The sequence below is a fragment of the Oncorhynchus keta genome, chromosome 12, assembly GCF_023373465.1.
Source record: "Oncorhynchus keta strain PuntledgeMale-10-30-2019 chromosome 12, Oket_V2, whole genome shotgun sequence".
NCBI lineage: Eukaryota > Metazoa > Chordata > Actinopteri > Salmoniformes > Salmonidae > Oncorhynchus > Oncorhynchus keta.
In genome coordinates, this window is record NC_068432.1 from 23,460,845 (window position 1) to 23,481,637 (window position 20,793).

Here is a 20,793-nt window from a genome sequence, read left to right on the forward strand (position 1 = left end):
TTTCTGCAGTCAGCATGCCAATTGCACACTCCCTAAAAACTTGAGGCATCTGTGGCATTATATTGTGTGACAAAACTGGCCTTCATGGTCCTCAGCACAAGGTGCACCTGTGTAATGATCATGCTGTTTAATCCGCTTATTGATATGCCACACCTGTCAGGTGGATGTATTATCTAGGCAAAGGAGAAATTCTTTCTAACAGGGATGTAAATACATTTGTGCACAACATTCTGGGATCTTTTATTTCAGCTCATGAAACATGGGACCAACACTTTAAATGTTGCTTTTATATTTTTGTTCAGTGTAAGTGTTATTCATAAAGGATTGTTTGCAGGATATGGAGAATGCACTCACCTGTTTGTAAGGCATGCACCAGCCTGTTTGCACTATGAAGTAACTTTAGAAATCTACTAGGATATAACAATGGCCCTGATGGCAAAACAAAAATACCTCCCCATCTTCCACTGTCTTCCCATACACAAACCTGGCACAGAGGTTTAATATGCTTTCTGGAAACCCAATTAAAAGTGGTACCATCCAGGGCGATGGACACACACCACTGACTACAACCTTGTTGCATCACACATCAAACAATAATATATTGTTATGTTAAAAAGCTGTAACATAACATCCCATGTGGTGTATTTTACTCTAATGTATGAAAGCTACTCTAATTCTGGATTACAAACACCTGTCCACTTCCTCCTATAACCCTTAACAAAAGGAGAGGGGAAATGAATACATGGGTACCTACAGTACCTACAGTAACTTACTCAAGCACCTGGTTCTAACATGTGTCCTTTGTCCTGATCTTGTCCACATTCTGATTGTGCCGACATTTTTAGACAGGTGTAGATAATCAAAAGACACATGGTGATATGACTGTGATCAGATCTCCCTGCCCACTTCCTGAGGTAGTCAGGCATACATTGTGTCTGGATATCTTACAAGGGTAGATGAATCTGGACATTTCAATCTGTCTGCTCAAGAGGAAACTTCTTACTGTGCCTGTAATCTGGTTCAGGTTATTAATGATTATTAATTCATTATTAATCAACCTATCAGGGTGTTTACAAACACTACAGGAACAAGATCATCCACATGTACCGATCACATTTGTACTAATACTGTAGAACTTTGTTCTAAAGCTGTATCCATACCCATTGGATGCAGTGATCCTAATATAATGGCTATATCCAGGAAAGACAAAGTTACAACAGCTGGGCCTAAAATAGTGTATAAGAGATCATACAAAATATTTTGCTGTGAATCTTAAGCGAAAGATGTTAAAAATATGTGTTGGTCTGATGTGATTAATGAGGAGCATCCAGACGCTGGATTGCTTCTTCCAATTACTGATAAACATGAACCTGTTAAGAAACTGACTGTTAGAACTGTTAAGGCTCCATGTATTGATGAGGAATTGAATAACTATGGTTGAAAGAGATGGCTAAAGGAGTGGCTAATAAGTCTGGCTGCACATCTGACTGGTTGACTTATTGCAAATGAAGAAATGACTAAACTCAACAAAAATAAGAAGAAACTGTATTATGAAGCAAATATAAATGGAGTTCTTTGGAGTACTTTAATTGAAATTATGGGCAGAAAGACAAATTCAACTCCATCTTTCATCCAATCAGATGGCTTATTCATCACAAAACCATTTCATGTTGCCAATTATGTTTAGGATTACTTCAAGTGGGCAAACTTAGGCCGGAAATGCAACAACGAACAGTGAGCCATCGTATTCATGCATTAAAAAAAAACAAATAATGAAAGAAAATCATCGCAAGTTTGAATTCTGTAAAGTTAGTGTGGGAGAGGTGGAAAAAACATTATTGATCAATAATGACAAACCCCCTGGCATTGACAACTTAGATGGAAAGCTACTGAGGATGGTAGCTGACTGTATAGTCACCCCTTTCTGTCATATCTGAGTCCTTAGGAAAGTTTTTGTCCTCAGGCCTGGAGGGAAGCCAAAGTAATTCCGCTACCCAAGAGTGGTAAAGCTGCCTTTACTGGTTCTAACAGCAGACCTATCAGCTTGCTGCCAGCTCTTAGCAAACTGTTGGAAAAAATTGTGTTTGACCAAATACAATGTTATTTGTCTGTAAACAAATGAACATCAGACTTTCAGCATGCTTATCGAGAAGGGCACTCAACACTTAACTGCACTGACACAAATAACTGATGATTGGTTTCAAAGAAATTGATAATAAAAAGATTGTGGGAGATGTATTGTTAGATTTCAGTGCAGTCGTATTATTGACCATAAACTGTTGTTGGAAAAACGTATGTGTTATAGCTTTTCAACCTCTGCCATATTGTGGATTCAGAGCTATCTATCTATAAGGGTTTTCTTTAATGGAAGCGTCTCTAATGTCAAACATGTAAAGTGTGGTGTACTGCAGGGCATCTCTCTCACAGCTAATGAAGTCACTGAAACCCTTAACAAAGAATTGCAGTCTGTTTTGGAATGAGTGGCCAGTAATAAACTGTTCCTGAACATCTCTAACACTAAGAGCATTGTATTTGGTACAAATCATTCCTTAACTTCTAGACCTCAGCTGGATTTGGTAATGAATGGTGTGTCTGACAAGTTGAGGGGACTACAATTCTTGGTTTTACCTTAGATTGTAAACTGTCATGGTCAAAATATATAGATTCAATGGTTGTAAAGATGTGTAGAGGTCTGTCTGTAACACCACACTCCACAAAGCAAGTCCTGCAGGCTCTAGTTTTATCTTATCTTGATTATTGTCCAGTCGTGCAGTCCGGAGTTGTAAGGAAAGACCAAGTTAAGCTGCAACTGGCCCAGAACAGAGAATCACATCTTGCTCTTCATTGTAATCAGAGGGCTGATATAAATACTATACATGCCATTCTCTCTTGGCTAAGAGTTGAGGAGAGACTGACTGCATCCCTTCTTTTTAAAATAAACATTCATGTGTTGAAAATTGTAAATTGTTTTTAAATTGTTTTATGTAGTTCTGTCCTTGAGCTGTTGTTGTTTATTAATGTTCTGTATTATGTCATGTTTCATGTTTTGTGTGGACCCCAGGAAGAGTAGCTGCTGATTTTGCAACAGCTAATGGGGATCCTAATAAAATACCAAAATACCAATACCAAACAATTTAAATGATCATTATACTGCCCTCTAAATCAGTGGTAATTAAACGTTTTCAGTGGGAACACCATTTTCTTCAACAGAATTCATTGGAGCCCATCCCCAAGTCTAATGACAGCCTTAATTACATTTTCATCACGAAAAAATTATCTCAAAATTTCTCAAAAAAGTTTTTATATTGTCCCATACAATAATCTGTACCCCCCCAAACAAAACTGTTACAAAAAATATATAGGCTAACTCACTCTCTTTTCAGAATTCTCTTGTAGGGGAGACAGAATCAGGAGTGCACTGCACTCTAAACAGAAGGTAGTTAGTTGTGCAAAGCAATCCACAGATGGTGTTTAGCTAAAAGGAAGCATTTACAACATCTATTTCACCAGTCACTTCTATTTCAAATACTTTGGTTTGTTGCTAAAAGTTGGATGTCAAGAGGAAACCTAGGGGCTCTATTCAATCCGCATCATGGAAGTTCAGCTTTACAGCGTGATTGAAATTTAAAGGCAATGTTTCCGCTTTAGCGGAGCCTGCATTCACGGCTCAATTGAAAATATGTTTACATTTCTATCGCATAATCTGTAAAGCTTCAGCGTTACAGATTGAATAGAGCCCTAGTTAGCTGTTGACTGATGTAGGTAGCAGCTAGTTAGCTAGCCAATAAGAAAGAAAATCAAGAATAGGGACAAGCAATGGACAGAAACAACTCACGTTTGTGAAATAATCAATCTGCATTTATTGCTGTTATAATAAAGAGCCATAGTAGTTCCATAATGCTTTTCCAAATCCTGAATCCATCCAAACAAACCTGTTAAGGATAGGGCTGACTACTGCCCCCTTTGGAGGAATTGCGTGCCCATAGTAAACAGAAAAGAAATCTGTCCAAAATTGCTAATATATGCATATAACAATTATAATTGAATAGAAAACACTATAAAGCTTCTAAAACCGTTCAAATTATGTCTGTATGTAAAGCAGAACTCTCAGGGCAGCCATTCTCCCAAACTCTCTCTTGTCATCATGAAAGTTGGGCCAACTTTGACGTCATTGCCCCCACACTTCCCAACCAGCTACGGATCTGGGAACAGTTTCTATCTTTTCAGCGCAATGTCTGCTTTCAATGGGGCTTGTCATTGTGAGAACCGTGCGCTCCCTCCACTTTTGGCGGGCTGAAACCTTCCGGTCATGTGAAAATACATGTACTTTCATGTGCGCGTCGGGTCCAGAGCTCTCTTTCTTCCAGGATTGACCAAACGATGTCGGTTTGTCTGTTCGAGCTAAGGATTCTTTTGCACGTTCAGAACATGCTAAAGCTTGATTCTGCACTTAGTTTGACCAGTTTCGGCGACATATAATATGTAATTTTGAAGTTTTGATGCGCATCCACTAGAATTTTGGCTGCATTTCAGACGGAATTTGTCGTGTTTGATAGCCCAAAGACACAGACTTGAAAACCAAACGCAGTTTTTGGTAAGTATGACTCCTTCCACGGCTTATGATCGAAGAACATCAAAGGTAAGGGAATATTTATGTGGTTATTTTTGTGTTTCTGTGGAGTCCAACATACAGGAGACATAATGCTAATGTGTGAGCGCCGTCTCATATTATAGCCTAGTGAACGAATTCTGTAACGTTAAAAATAAATGTAACACAGCGGTTGCATTAAGAAGAAGTGTATCTTTCTATCTATATGTAGAACATGTATATTTAGTCAAAGTTGATGATGTGTATTGTTTGTTATCTGACGTTATCTGGTGGAGCTATCATCATTTCTCCGGACATTTGAGTAGCATTTTTTCAACATGGCCGTCATTGTAAACAGAGATTTATGGATATAAATGGCATATTATTGAAAAAAATATATAAATGTACTGTGTAACATGTCCTATTACTGTCATCTGATGAAGATTTTCAAAAGGTTAGTGAATTATTTTTCTTTTAATCCTGCGTTTGTTGATTGCATTTTTTGGCTATTCAAATGAGCTGTGTCTTTGGTGGTGGTTTGACATAAATATGTGCTATGTTTTCGCCGTAAAACATTTTAGAAATCTGACTTGCTGGCTGGACGAACAAGGTGTTTATCTTTCATTTGAGCTATTGGACTTGTTAATGTGTGAAGGTTAAATATTTCTAAGAATATTTTTGCATTCCATGCGCCACCGTTCCAGCTGAACGTGGGAGGGGTCGTTCCCAAAAGGGAACCCTACCCAGTCAACAGGTTGGGTAAAATAAAGCAAGTCTGCTAGCCAGTAGGTGGGATGTAGAGTTGATAGCTCATTTGAATATCCAAGTACATTCACTTCGAATTGGCTGAGCTGGCAAATCAGCTGTTTTTGATCGGTACAAGCCCAAACCATTCTGTTGTTTCCTCACAGGCCTTGCAGGGGAACAGAAATTAACAGCCTTTTAACATCCTTAATTGTACTTTTTGAGAACTAAATATATTTAATTCACATCGTCATTAATTCTAGGTTACACTTCATAGAAACCTGCAACACTGGACAGCTACTTTAATGATTGAAAATGTGAACGTGGAGAAGATCAAGACACAGGACACCTGTTACATGTTATAAACAAGGCTTTAGATGACAACCGATCTTATCTAACACACATGCAGGCACACACACACACACACACACACACACACACACACACACACACACACACACACACACACACACACACACACACACACACACACACACACACACACACACAAAATAGAGGGTGTGAGAATGAACAGTGATGATTGACAAAATACTTTATTTAACAATATCCATCTGTCACTCAGTACAGAGGAGGCTTCCACCTCTGAGCAAATCTCAGAAATCTCTCTCGCTGTAATAGAAAACACTCACATACAGTTGAAGTCGGAAGTTTACATACACCTTAGCCAAATACATTTAAACTCCGTTTTTCACAATTCCTGACATTTAATCCGAGTAAACATTCCCTGTCTTAGGTCAGTTAGGATCATCACTTCATTTTAAGAATGTGAAATGTCAGAATAATAGTAAAGAGAATGATTTATTTCAGCTTTTATTTCTTTCATCACATTCCCAGTGGGACAGAAGTTTACATACACTCAATTAGTATTTGGTAGCATTGCCTTTAAATTGTTTAACTTGGGTCAAACGTTTAGGGTAGCCTTCCACAAGCTTCCCACAATAAGTTGGTGAATTTTGGCCCATTCCTGCTGACAGAGCTGGTGTAACCGAGTCAGGTTTGTAGGCCTCCTTGCTCACACACGATTTTTCAGTTCTGCCTACACATTTTCTATAGGATTGAGGTCAGGGCTTTGTGTTGGCCACTCCAATACCTTGACTTTGTTGTCCTTAAGCCATTATGCCACAACTTTGGAAGTATGCTTGGGGACATTGTCCATTTGGAAGACCCATTTGCGACCAAGCTTTAACTTCCTGACTGGTGTCTTGAGATGTTGCTTCAATATATCCACATCATTTTCCTACCTCATGATGCCATCTATTTTGTGAAGTGCACCAGTCCCCCCTGCAGAAAAGCACCCCCACAACATGATGCTGCCACCCCTGTGCTTCATGGTTGGGATGGTGTTCTTCGGCTTGCAAACCTCACCCTTTTTCCTCCAAACATAACGATGGTCATTATGGCCAAACAGTTCTATTTTTGTTTCATCAGACCAGAGGACATTTCTCCAAAAAGTACGATCTTTGTCCCCATGTGCAGTTGCAAACCGTAGTTTGGATTTTTTATGCCGATTTTGGAGCAGTGGCTTCTTCCTTGCTGAGCAGGCTTTCAGGTTGTGTCAATATAGGACTCGTTTTACTGTGAATATAGACACTTTTGTACCTGTTTCCTCCAACATCTTCACAAGGTCCTTTGCTGTTGTTCCGGGATTCATTTGCACTTTTCGCAGCAAAGTGCATTCATCTCTAGGAGACAGAACACGTCTCCTTCCTGAACGGTATGATGGCTGCGTGGTCCCATGGTGTTTATACTTGCTCACTATTGTTTGTACAGATGAACGTGGTACATTCAGGCATTTGGAATTTGCTCCCAAGGATGAACCAGGCTTGTGGAGGTCTACAATTTTTTCCTGAGGTCTTGGCTGATTTCTTTTGATTTTCCCATGATGTCAAGCAAATAGGCACTAAGTTTGAAGGTAGGCCTTGAAATACATCCACAGGTACACCTCCAATTGACTCAAATGATGTAAATTAGCCAACCAGAAAAAATGCCATGACATCATTTTCTGGAATTTTCCAAGCTGTTCAAAGGCACAGTCAATTTAGTGTATGTAAACTTTTGAACCACTGGAATTGTGATACAGTGAATTGTAAGTGAAATAATCTGTCTGTAAACAATTGTTGGAAAAATTACTTGTGTCATGCACAAAGTAACTGACTTGCCAAAACTATAGTTTGTTATAGCAAGAAATTGCTATAATTTCAATAGCAAGAAATTTGTGGAGTGGTTGAAAACAAGTTTAAATGACTCCAGCAGTAGTGTATGTAAACATCCGACTTCAACTGTACATTTCCTGCATCATTCTCACATTTCTGAGTACATATATAAATACTGTACTGCAGTACTTCCTTTATCAGAGACTAACCATGACTGAAGCTAAACATTCAGAGTTGTTGGTTCATTCCGGATTGTCTCTCATGGTACATTTGGATGACATCATCGTAATTGTCCTAGTTTCAACACCTTTTGCAGTTATGTTCCCTCCACCATCCCCAGTATGATAGCTACAGCTAAAAGAGGCTTGCTGGAGACAAAATCATATTGCAGTGCAAAACCCCAAAAGAACAGTTGCTAAAGGACACCATATAATGGTTTAATTGAGTCAGTCAGTCAGGTCCACAATGCTTAAACAGCAAAGACATTCCTTATTAATAATAACACATTTTCATTAAATAGTGTGACTGTAAAATATTATTCAAAGCTACATGTAGTGTTGTCAATTCATTGTAGTGCCAATAGATGGCAACTTGGGTCTGTCTCGTAAACAAAAACAAAGGCATTGGTTTCTTTTGGACAACGGAAAGCAGTCAATTTGATTTGATAGGCTTGTCATGTAAAACCAAACTCTTCCTTTAAAGGGATAGTTCACCAAATTACAATATGATGTATTAGTTTCCTTACGCTGTAAGCCAGTGGTATTCAAATTCGGGGTCGCAAATCCTAGAGGGGTCGCGGGGGATGTATTTATTGGTTCAAAACATTTGATGAGCGAGATGAAAATGTAATAAATTGAAGGTTATTTGTTGATGTAAAAATATACATTTTCAGATTTGAAGGTTGTGTTGTTAGATTTGTGGAGGGGTGGGTCAGCAGAAATTTTAGTTGTTTGAAAACCCCCCAAAGGATTGAGAATCCATAACATTTTTGTTGTGATGGTTTAATTTAATGTTTCATTCAATGTGTTATATTTTATTTTTGTTTGTTTTGGAGTCAAACATAATAGTTTCAGTATAGTTTTAGTTTTTCAAACGGGTTGCTAATTACTTTATTTCAGTTTACTCAATCATTTATAATGATTCGTTTTTGTTTTAATTTCAGTTTTGATTTACCACAATAACCTTGGTAAGTAGTCTATGGAGATGGAATGAATCTATGCTTTGGTTTAGTTTCCTTGACGCTGTTTCCAAATGATAATGTTTTAGCATGTGTGGCACAAATCCCATTCAAGTCATGGTATTAGCATTTTTCGCCAATCATGTTTAAATCATCTATAAGTGACTTTGTTGAGCTCATAATCCATTTTAGATACTTTCGGATAATTTGGACATCTGCGAACAATGCTAATATCGGTGCCATGACTTGAATGGGATTTGTGCTACAAATGCTAAAACATTAGCATTTGGAAACAGTATCAAGGAAACTAAACCAATGCATGGATTGCTGTCATACCTTGTCCATAGACTGCTTACAGGATAAGGAAACCAATATGTAATTTTGTAATTTGGGTGAACTATCCCTTTAAAGTATAATTTCTAAATGATCATTGGACTTCAACATAAAGAATAAAAAATAATTGCATCATGTCTTTCCATGTAAGGGCTAACAATAAGGTTTTATATTTCTTATTTGCAGTCACAGATCTCAGCATTCTAACACAAAGTGTCGATTGTACCATTATGTACCAATGAGTTAGAAAAACGTTAACTCCAGGCAAGTTCAAACTTTTAGTGTTGAGGAGGATGTGAGAGTCAGTTGAGGGGGTTCAGTCAGTGTGTTTGAGGAATAAGGGTTCTAGGGTTCCATGTTGAGAGAAGGTGACATGGACCGTACAGAAAGTGTTGCGGTGCATCCTTTCTTCCTCCTCCTCCTGTCCTCCTGCCCCCTGTTCTCTGGTCAAGTCTCAAAGTACTTGTAGATCTGAGAAACATACTGCATGACACTCTGCCAGTCCGGTCTGTCCGTGTGCATCAACTCATCAACGTCCTGAAAGGGCAGACAGACATATAGACAGAGAAAAAAAACAGTTCACTCAACTGTTTGATGTAGGAGCATTATACAACATATCATACATGGATGCTATACACTGAGTGTACAAAACTTTTGGAACACCCTCCTACTGTAATATTGAGTTGCACCCTCTTTTACCCTCAGAACAGCCTCAATTCGTCGGGGCATGGACTCTACAAGGTGTCGAAAGCATTCCACAGGGATGTTGTTCCATGTTGACTCCAATGCTTCCCAAAGTTGTGTCAAATTGGCTGGACGTCCTTTGGGTAGTGGACCATTCTTGATACACACAGGCAACTGTTGCGCAACCCAGCAGCGTTGCAGTTCTTGACCTACTCAAACCGGTTTGCCTGGCACCTATTACCATACCCCGTTCAAAGGCACTTAAATATTTTGTCTTGCCTATTCACCCTCTGAATGGCACACATACACAATCCTTGTCTCTATTGTCTCAATGCTTAAAAATCCTTCTTTAAACTGTCTCCTCCCCTTCATCTACACTGACTGAAGAGGATTTAACAAGTGACATCAATAAGGGATCATAGTTTTCACCTGGATTCAGTCTATGACATGGAAAGAGCAGGTGTTCTTAATATTTTGTACACCTTGTGTATATAAACATGAAGAAATTCTACATATATTATATACAAGACTGATTTTCATCATTATCGTTTATGCAGATCAATTCAAACTCAGTCTGGACAGAAAAAGTAGTGTATGACTAAAGGTGTGTGTGTGTGTATGTGTGTGTGTGTGTGTTTGTGTGTGTGCATGTGTTTGTGTGTGTGCATGTGTTTGTGTGTGTGCATGCCTGCGTGTGCTTGTGTTGGTACACAGATTTGGATCTTAATCTTTGGCCACAGATCGTGGCTCAGACACAGATCAGGTTTGAGATAATAATGGTGAGAGAAAAACAGACAGGGAAGGGTGAGCCTTAGAGACACAGACAGGCCAGCATTTACAGGGTCAAGATACCTGTCTTGTCCTGTGACACTGCCATCAGAGCAGCCCTAGCCAGGGTTGGGTCAGCTTTACATAACAGCCTTAGATTTGGTGGTGTTTAGTAGTGAGTCACCACCACCATACTGTTTACTGTCAAATGTCTGATGTAAACAATCAGTCTTCTGGGATGAAACCGTATGTTTGATTTCCAAGGCAATGGCATAGACCTGGGGAACCCATGAAAAATCTATATATCTGTCTCTAACATGGTAACCTCTAGGATCAAGAGAGAAACTCAAGTGTTTTAGTACTATATCTCTTGACACAATGATGAAAATAATCATGGCCTCTAAACCTTCAAGCTGCATACTGGACCCTATTCCAACTAAACTACTGAAAGAGCTGCTTCCTGTGCTCAGCCCTCCTATGTTGAACATAATAAACGGCTCTCTATCCACCGGATGTGTACCAAACTCACTAAAAGTGGCAGTAATAAAGCCTCTCTTGAAAAAGCCAAACCTTGACCCAGAAAATATTTGAAAAACTATCGGCCTATATCAAATCTTTCATTCCCCTCAAAAATGATAGAAAAAGCTGTTGTGCAGCAACTCACTGCCTTCCTGAAGACAAACAATGTATACGAAATGCTTCAGTCTGGTTTTAGACCCCATCATAGCACTGAGACTGCTCTTGTGAAGGTGGTAAATTACCTTTTAATGGCGTTATACCGAGGCTCTGCATCTGTCCTCGTGCTCCTAGACCTTAGTGCTGCTTTTGATACCATCGATCACCACATTCTTTTGGAGAGATTGGAAACCCAAATTGGTCTACACGGACAAGTTCTGGCCTGGTTTAGATCTTATCTGTCGGAAAGATATCAGTTTATCTCTGTGAATGGTTTGTCCTCTGACAAATCAACTGTCAATTTTGGTGTTCCTCAAGGTTCCGTTTTAGGACCACTATTGTTTTCACTATATATTTTACCTCTTGGGGATGTCATTCGAAAACATAATGTTAACTTTCACTGCTATGCGGATGACACACAGCTGTACATTTCAATGAAACATGGTGAAGCCCCAAAATTGCCCTCGCTAGAAGCCTGTGTTTCAGACATAAGGAAGTGGATGGCTGCAAACTTTCTACTTTTAAACTCGGACAAAACAGAGATGCTTGTTCTAGGTCCCAAGAAACAAAGAGATCTTCTGTTGAATCTGACAATTAATCTTGATGGTTGTACAGTCGTCTCAAATAAAACCATGAAGGACCTCTCCGTTACTCTGGACCCTGATCTCTCTTTTGATGATCATATCAAGACTGTTTCAAGGACAGCTTTTTTCCATCTACGTAACATTGCAAAAATCAGAAACTTTCTGTCCACAAATGATGCAGAAAAATGAATCCATGCTTTTGTTACTTCTAGGTTAGACTACTGCAATGCTCTATTTTCCGGCTACCCGGATAAAGCACTAAATCAACTTCAGTTAGTACTAAATACGGCTGCTAGAATCCTGAGTAGAACTAAATATGTGATCATATTACTCCAGTGCTAGCTTCCCTACACTGGCTTCCTGTTAAGGCAAGGGCTGATTTCAAGGTTTTACTGCTAACCTACAAAGCATTAGATGGGCTTGCTCCTACCTATCTTTCCGATTTGGTCCTGCCGTACATACCTACACGTACGCTACGGTCACAAGACGCAGGCCTCCTAATTGTCCCTAGAATTTCTAAGCAAACAGCTGGAGGCAGGGCTTTCTCCTATAGAGCTCCATTTTTATGGAATGGTCTGCCTACCCATGTGAGAGACGCAGACTCGGTCTCAACCTTTAAGTCTTTACTGAAGACTCATCTCTTCAGTAGGTCATATGATTGAATGTATTCTGGCTCAGGAGTGTGAAGGTGAATGGAAAGGCTCTGGAGCAACGAACCGCCCTTGCGGTCTCTGTCTGGCCGGTTCCCCTCTCTCCACTGGGATTCTCTGCCTCTAACCCTATTACAGGGGTTGAGTCACTGGCTTACCGGTGCTCTTCCATGCCGTCCCTAGGAGGGGTGCTTCACTTGAGTGGGTTGAGTCACTGGCGTGGTCTTCCTGTCTGGGTTGGCGCCCCCCCCCTTGGGTTGTGTTGTGGCGGAGATCCTTGTGGGCTATACTCGGCCTTGTCTCAGGATGGTAAGTTGGTGGTTGAAGATATCCCTCTAGTGGTGTGGGGGCTGTGCTTTGGCAAAGTGGGTGGGGTTATATCCTTCATGTTTGGCCCAGTCCGGGGGTATCATCAGATGGGGCCACAGTGTCTCCTGAACCATCCTGTCTCAGCCTCCAGTATTTATGCTGCAGTAGTTTATGTGTCGGGGGGTTAGGGTCAGTCTGTTATATCTGGAGTGCTTTTCCTGTCTTATCCGGTGTTCTGTGTGAATTTAAGTATGCTCTCTCTAATTCTCTATTTCTCTCTTGGAGGAGGATCTGAGCCCTAGGACCATGCCTCAGGACTACCTGGCATGATGACTCCTTGCTGTCCCCAGTCCACCTGGCCGTGCTGCTGCTCCAGGTTCAACTGTTCTGCCTGCAGCTATGGAACCCTGACCTGTTCACCGGACATGCTACCTGTCCCAGACCTGCTGTTTTCAACTCTCTAGAGACAGCAGGAGTAGTAGAGATACTCTTAATGATTGGCTATGAAAAGCCAACTGACATTTACTCCTGAGGTGCTGACTTGTTGCACCCTCAACAACTACTGTGATTATTGTTATTTGACCATGCTGGTCATTTATGAACATTTGAACAACTTGGCCATGTTCTGTTATAATCTCCACCCGGCACAGCCAGAAGAGGACTGGCAACCCCTCATAGCCTGGATCATCTCTACGTTTCTTCCTAGGTTTTCGCCTTTCTAGGAAGTTTTTCCTAGCCACCATGCTTCTACACCTGCATTGCTTGCTGTTTGGGGTTTTAGGCTGGGTTTCTGTACAGCACTTTGAGATATCAGCTGATGTAAGAAGGGCTATATAAATAAATGTGATTTGATGTGTTTGTCTCACTCCATCTCATGAAGCTTGAGGGATGATTATTCTAAGACTGGGTTGGTTTGCAAATGTCTTGACTCAGACGTCCAGTGGGGTTGGACGTTGTAATGTCCTGGCAATCCTGACGTTCCATTGTAACCTCAACTATGACTTACCCTGCACTAATAGCAGAGTGAAGTGAACCATAGTTTCACATTAAGCACTTAAGCCTGACTTAATTCCTTATTTAGGTCCCTTGGGTGTGTGAGTGCTTTGGATTTGAACTATCCTTGAGATTTGTGTATTTGGAAAGTTCTCTCTCAGGGAGTAATTTTAACATTTGCATGGGTTTAAGAAAGATGCAAGGACCCAACTGGGATCCTGACTGTAACAAACTTGGGTTCAAATACTATCTGAAATCTTTCAAATACTTTGAGTGTTTGCCTTAGCCTGTCTAGTGGGTCAGCTGGGCAGGGTTTGCACATTTTAAACTATTCTATTAGTTCCACAGTGTCAGACATGCTCAATCAAGCCCATCTAAAGTATTTGCAGTGATTTCAAATAGCATTTGAACCCAGGTCTATGATCCTGACTATCCCAAGCACCCAGCTACCATAGTGTGCCTTGCTCTTCGCATGCAATGAGGGCAAAACGCCCCTAAAGAATGTAGGACATGGAAAATACCATTGTCAATCAAGTTACGTTAATGTCCAGAGAGCTAACATACACTGTCAGAAAGCACACATAGTGTACCAATGCCTACAAAAGGGTTCTAAAAGGGTTCTTCGGTTTTCCCCATAGGATAACCTTTTTTCAGTTCCAAGTAGAACCCTTTTTGGTTCTAGGTAGAACCCTTTTGGGATCCATGTCGAACCCTCTGGGAAAAGTGTTCAACATGGAACCCAAAGGGTTCTTCAAAGGGTTCTCCTATGGGGACAGCCGAAGAACCTTTTTAGGGTCTAGATAGCTCCTTTTTTTTAATAAGAGTGTAATCCTGCTACGTCCACACAGATATACCCTCCACTGTCCTCTAAACACCCACACATTCACTATACAAAACTGGGCAGGTTTAAAATAATCTCTCATTCCTTGTCACGCCTTAGCCTATCCATTATTGGCATGACAACGAACATGACAGGGGAGCTGGCAAAGGCACAGAATGAGCTAGGTTTACGGAAAATAACAGTAAAAATATTTATTTTAAAGCAGCAATCAGCAGTAGAAATAATAACAAAGCGTACTCCCTGCCCGTTTCTGTAAAAAGCTGAGGGATGGGGCTGAAAAAATGTAAACACTCTCAAATTCATAGACAGATCTATAGATGTAAGGACTGACCATGATATCAAAATTATAGTTTTAACCATCTTTTAAGGCTATAAATGTTTGTTTACATTTAATTTAACACTGGAGTAAAACAACCCTATATTTTGTATTCTGATGAGGCGTGACAGTTGATGAGGCATTTACAAGTTATATTCTTCAAGAATCAATGGGAACATATCATTCATTTATAAGTCCAAAAATGTATGCAACAACTGCTATTTGCACCTTTAAAATAACTAGTACTCATGGTGATACATACCCATCCATACACACTCGTTGTATATTCAGTATTTCAAAATGGCTGTTGGTTTGGAGTCAGATCAAATCAAAACTGTGATCTATGATTTTCCTGACACGTATGCACATGCACACACTCAAGCATGCACACTCGCACAGAAACACAGACACACACACAGACACACACTGCTAAATGCAGCTGTTTGCTCTACACCAGGGATCATCAACTAAATTCAGCCGCGGGCTGAACCCTCTTGAGCAGATGGTCTTGGGGCGGAACATAATTTTAAATAATTGGCAGACTACAAGCCCAAACAGATATAATACTTGACTAACATGTAATAATTTGTATAAAATTACATGTCTCCATTATGAGTGGGAATACTTGGGAACAGATTTCCAAAATTAAAATCACTTGGAGCTGATTTCCTGGTGGTTTTACAGTCTTTTATGTTCAACAACAACAACAAAAATTATTATAATTTGCTCAGAAAACTTGGGGGGCCTATGGACCGCCAGTTGGGGAACCCTGCTCCACACAGTGGCCGTGTCTGAATTCCCATACTTGTGTCCTAAATAGTAAGTCATTTGAATATGTGGAAAAATACATGTTGAATAGTATGCAACATTTTGAAAATCGTGTTGAAAAATGTTGTTTTGTGCATTAGCCTTTTGATTTGAACATTTAAAAAGTGTTGGTGTGTGCACTAGGCTATTGATTTGAACATTTAAAAAGTGTTGGTGTGTGCACTAGGCTATTGATTTGAACATTTAAAAAGTGTTGGTGTGTGCACTAGGCTATTGATTTGAACATTTAAAAAGTGTTGGTGTGTGCACTAGGCTATTGATTTGAACATTTAAAAAGTGTTGGTGTGTGCACTAGGCTATTGATTTGAATTTATACATGTTTCAACACTTTGGATTCACTAATAAATATGTTGAAATGGAACCAAATGATATGTTTCTGTCTTCAGTCCTTTTTAAATAAGATAAATGGGCTTTATGGGCTGTGATTTAGGTTGAATGTGATATTCTGCCTATAACCAGCCTTACACCTATAACTCCATTCCTATTCTAAACAGAGTTTAGAGAAATTAATCGAATTAGAAATGAGCTACAGAATTATCAGGATGGTTAATGTGATGCATGTCTGTTGAATTTGGAAAACTCTACCAGCACTTGGCCCCGCCCTATCTAAACAGCCAGTCAGGAGATTCTACTGAGCTACTGCATTTCGGCCGTGGCATACTGCATACTTTATAACTAAACGGTATGTGCTAAATAGTATGTAACGATGAGTAGCCTACGTATGTATTACGCTAGTGTGGGTATTCGGACACAGCCACTATATTGACTTCTTAAACGGTGTTGCACTGAGGCAAATCCAAAGGCAGATGACAATGCCAAGTTAAAAAACAAGTCTATATGGTTTCACGTCATAAAACATATACATCTGACATCTGAATAAATTTAAAGTAGTCAATCTACGGACAGTCCTACGCCTTCTATTGATTGGTCAAAGACAGATTTATAAAAGTCTGTTCAGGTTTTCTACATCACTGGTTTGTGTGTGTGTTACTCTGTGTCTGCGTGCGTAGGCCTGTGTTGACAGTGGTAACTGCTTTGAGTAGTTCTGCAGGGATGGTTTGTGCGTGTCATGATAACAGTCTGCTCCAGAGGGAGAGAGAGAGGACTGCTGCAGTCAATGATGGGTTTGAGGGGCTCTGAATACGGGTCTCTGGAACAAGTTGGACCTGCCATGGTAAGGTTGGGTGTGTGTGAGGGGAGGTGGAGATCCTAAGACGAGCAAGGATCCTGACACCCATTTGTGCACAAATGTCACACAAACAGGCCAATAATATGCTCCGGTTTGTTTGTTCATGAAATATTGTTTGTTTATGCTCCAATTTTGTTTGTTCATGAGAGAGGATCCCTGCCACCCATGTATGCAGATGTCAATCAAGCATGAATGGCACCAGTGGCATGACACCTTTGGCACGACACCACATTTATATAACATTTTTAATGTAATATGGATGAAAAATAGTAATAGTAAAACAAAACATTGCAGATTTTATAGACACAGTGTGGGAACAGATGCTTGAGGCACTTCAACCAACTCTATCAGAAATGTCAAATCAAATCAATGTTAATTTGTTGCTTGCACAGGATACAACATGTGTAAACAGTACTTACTTACAAGCTCTTCCTCAACAATGCAGTGTTGAATATCAAAGATAAGAAATAGAAAATCCTGAATAGGATCCTAAAAGAGCACGGAAACCATACTAGGTCAGATAAATACAAATAAAAACACACAATAAATAAAACACACAAGAATATTTACAAGGACAGTACCATATATGCAGGGATACAGTGCGAGTTGAGGTTGATACTGTACAGTACCAGCCAAAAGTTTGGACTCACATACTCATTCAAGGTTTTTCTTTTTTTCAACAATTGTCTACATTCTAGAATAATAGTGAACACATCAAAACTATGAAATAACACATAACCAAAAAGTGTTAAACAAATCAACATATATTTTATATTTGAGATTCATCAAAGTAGCCACCCTTTGCCTTGATGACAGCTTTGCATACTCTTGGCATTCTCTCAACCAGCTTCACATGGAATGCTTTTACAAAAGTCTTGAAGGAGTTCCCACATATGCTGGGCATTTGTTGGCTGCTTTTCCTTCACTCTGTGGTCCAACTCATCCCAAACCATGACAATTGGGTTGAGGTCAGGGGATTGAGGAGGCCAGGTCATCTGATGCAACACTCCATCACTCTCCTTCTTGGTCAAATAGCCCTTACACAACCTGGAGGTGTGTTGGGTCATTGTCCTGTTGAAAAACAAATGATAGTTCCACTGAGCGCAAACCAGATGGGATGGGGTATCGCTTCAGAATGCTGTGGTAGCCATGCTGGTTAAGTGTGTTTTGAATTCTAAATAAATCACTGACATTGTCACCAGCAAAGCACCACCACACCATCACAAGTGACCTCCAAGCTTCACGGTGGGAACCACACATGCAGAGATTATCCGCTCACTTACTCTGCATCTCACAAAGATACGGCGGCTGGAACCAAAAATCGCAAATTTTAATTCATCAGACCAAAGGACAGATTTCCACTGGTCTAATGTCCATTGCTCGTGTTTCTTGGCCCAAGCATGTCCCTTCTTCTTATTGGTGTCCTTTAATAGTGTTTTCTCTGAACAGTTGATGTTGAGATGTGTGTGTTACTTGAACTCTGTGAAGCATTTATTTGGCCTGCAATTTCTGAGGCTCGTAACTCTAATGAACTTATATGCAGCAGAGGTAACTCTGGGTCTTACTTTCCTGTGGCGATCCTCATGAGAGCCAGTTTCATCATACCACTTAATGGTTTTTGCGACTGCACTTGAAGAAACCTTTAAAGTTCTTGACATTTTCCGGATTGACTGACCTTCATGTCTTAAAGTAATGATGGACTGTCCTTTCTCTTTGCTTATTTGAGCTGTTCTTACCATAATATGGACTTGGTGTTTTACCTAATAGGGCTATCTTCTGTATACCACCCATACCTTAACTTGAACTTTTTACAAGGCACACCTGTGAATTGATGGTTGGGAGAAGTTGCTCTCGGAGGATGTGTTGGTACCATTCTTTATTCATGGCTGTGTTCTTAGGCAAAATTGTGAGTGAGCCCACTCCCTTGGCTGAGAAGCAACCCCACACATGAATGGTCTCAGGATGCTTTACTGTTGGCATGACACAGGACTGATGGTAGCGCTCACCTTGTCTTCTCCGGACAAGCTTTTTTTCCGGATGCCCCAAACAATCGGAAAGGGGATTCATCAGAGAAAATTACTTTACCCTAGTCCTCAGCAGTCCAATCTCTGTACCTTTTGCAGAATATCAGTCTGTCCCTGATGTTTTTCACGGAGAGAAGTGGCTTCTTTGCTGCCCTTCTTGACACCAGGCCATCCTCCAAAAGTCTTCGCCTCACTGTGCGTACAGATGCACACACACCTGCCTGTTGCCATTCCTGAGCAAGCTCTGTACTGGTGGTGCCCTGATTCCGCAGCTGAATCAACTTTAGGAGACGGTCCTGGCTCTTGCTGGACTTTCTTGGGTGCCCTGAAGCCTTCTTCACAACAATTGAACCGCTCTACTTGAAGTTCTTGATGATCCTGTAAATGGTTGATTTAGGTGCAATCTTACTGGCAGCAATATCCTTGCCTGTGAAGCCCTTTTTGTGCAAAGCAATGTTGACTGCACGTGTTTCCTTGCAGGTATCCATGATTGACAGAGGAAGAACAATGATTCCAAGCACCACCCTACTTTTGAAGCTTCCAGTCTGTTATTAGAACTCAATCAGCATGACAGAGTGATCTCCAGCCTTGTCCTCGTCAACACTCACAGCATTGTGTTAACGAGAGAATCACTGACATGATGTCAGCTGGTCCTTTTGTGGCAGGGCTGAAATGCAGTGGAAACATGTTTTTGGTATTCAGTTAATTTACATGGCAAAGAGGGACTTTGCAATTAATTGCAATTCATCTGACCACTCTTCATAACATTCTGGAGTATATGCAAATTGCCATCATACAAACTGAGGCAGCAGACCTTGTGAAAATGTATATTTGTTTCATTCTCAAAACTTTTGGCCATGGCTGTATTTGTCACAATTGAATCAACTCAAAGTTCTGTCAAAGTCACCACGCTATTTCGTTGATGTAAATTAGTTTAAATGTAGGCCTAAAATATTATGTGATTATTGGACTACAGTCTAGTGAAAATGACATTTGATTTAGCTTATTTTTGACTGAGCTTGTTGGTACTTTTCTCTCCCCTTACACCTGTCTATCAGGGGAATTTTGGAAGGTTGTGGCTGTTTATACTTTATGATAACCCACTTATTGTGGTTATTTTGTCACAGGGAACATATCCGATTCTCCACTTAACAACCAGAGAAGCAAATAGGCCTAGTAGCGGTGACTCAGCACCAGTAGCAGAGATAGTGCCCCGGTACAACAAATCCCTGCAAATCTAGTGAAGCCCGTGCACTCGCTTTTGTTATTGTAACATCATGGAACAAAATGTCTATTTCCTCGAGCGTGTTTGTGGACATATTGTACCATACATTTTGTTAACAGTGAGTAGTCCTAGCTGCACTTCATATGTTGAGCGTCTGCCATTGGCACAAAGATAGATTGGAGATTTCATGAATGTAAGATGGAGATTACCTTCAGTAAACTGCATTGAGAGGTCGCGTGTAGGCTACATACACTATATATACAAAAGTATGTGGACACCCCTTCAAATGAGTGGATTTCAGCCACTCCCATTGCTGACAGGTATATAAAATCGAGCACACAGCCATGCAATCTCAATAGACAAACATTGGAAGTAGAATGGCCTTACTGAAGTACTTTCAAAGTACCACCGTCATACGATGCCACCTTTCCAACAACTCAGTTCGTCAAATGTATGCCCTGCTAGAGCTGGCCCTGTCAACTGTAAGTGCTGTTATTTTGAAGTGGAAACGTCTAGGAGCAACAACGGCTCAGCTGCAAAGTGGTAGGCCTCACAAGCTCACAGAGTGCTGAAGCGTGTGGCGCGTAAAAATCGCCTGTCCTCGATTGCAAAACTCATTACTGAGTTCCAAACTGCCTCTGGAAGCAACGTCAGCACAATATCGAGAGTTTCATGAAATGGGTTTCCATGG

At 40.4% G+C, this 20,793-nt stretch overlaps 1 protein-coding gene across 2 annotated transcripts in view; it reads right to left on the bottom strand.

Moving 5' to 3' along the window:
• Positions 1-5,873: 5,873 nt before the first annotated feature.
• The window catches only part of LOC118391155 (cytospin-B-like), a 162,819-nt gene continuing 147,899 nt past the window's right edge, over positions 5,874-20,793 (bottom strand). Inside the window, exon 15 of one of the 2 annotated variants that reach the window (XM_035782241.2) lies at positions 5,874-9,553. In XM_035782241.2, the coding sequence (XP_035638134.1) occupies positions 9,464-9,553 (90 nt within the window). In that variant the 3' untranslated portion in view covers positions 5,874-9,463. Of the gene's footprint in view, positions 9,554-17,076; positions 17,925-20,793 lie in introns of those variants that run through there. The other variant, XM_035782243.2, reaches the window with a different exon arrangement.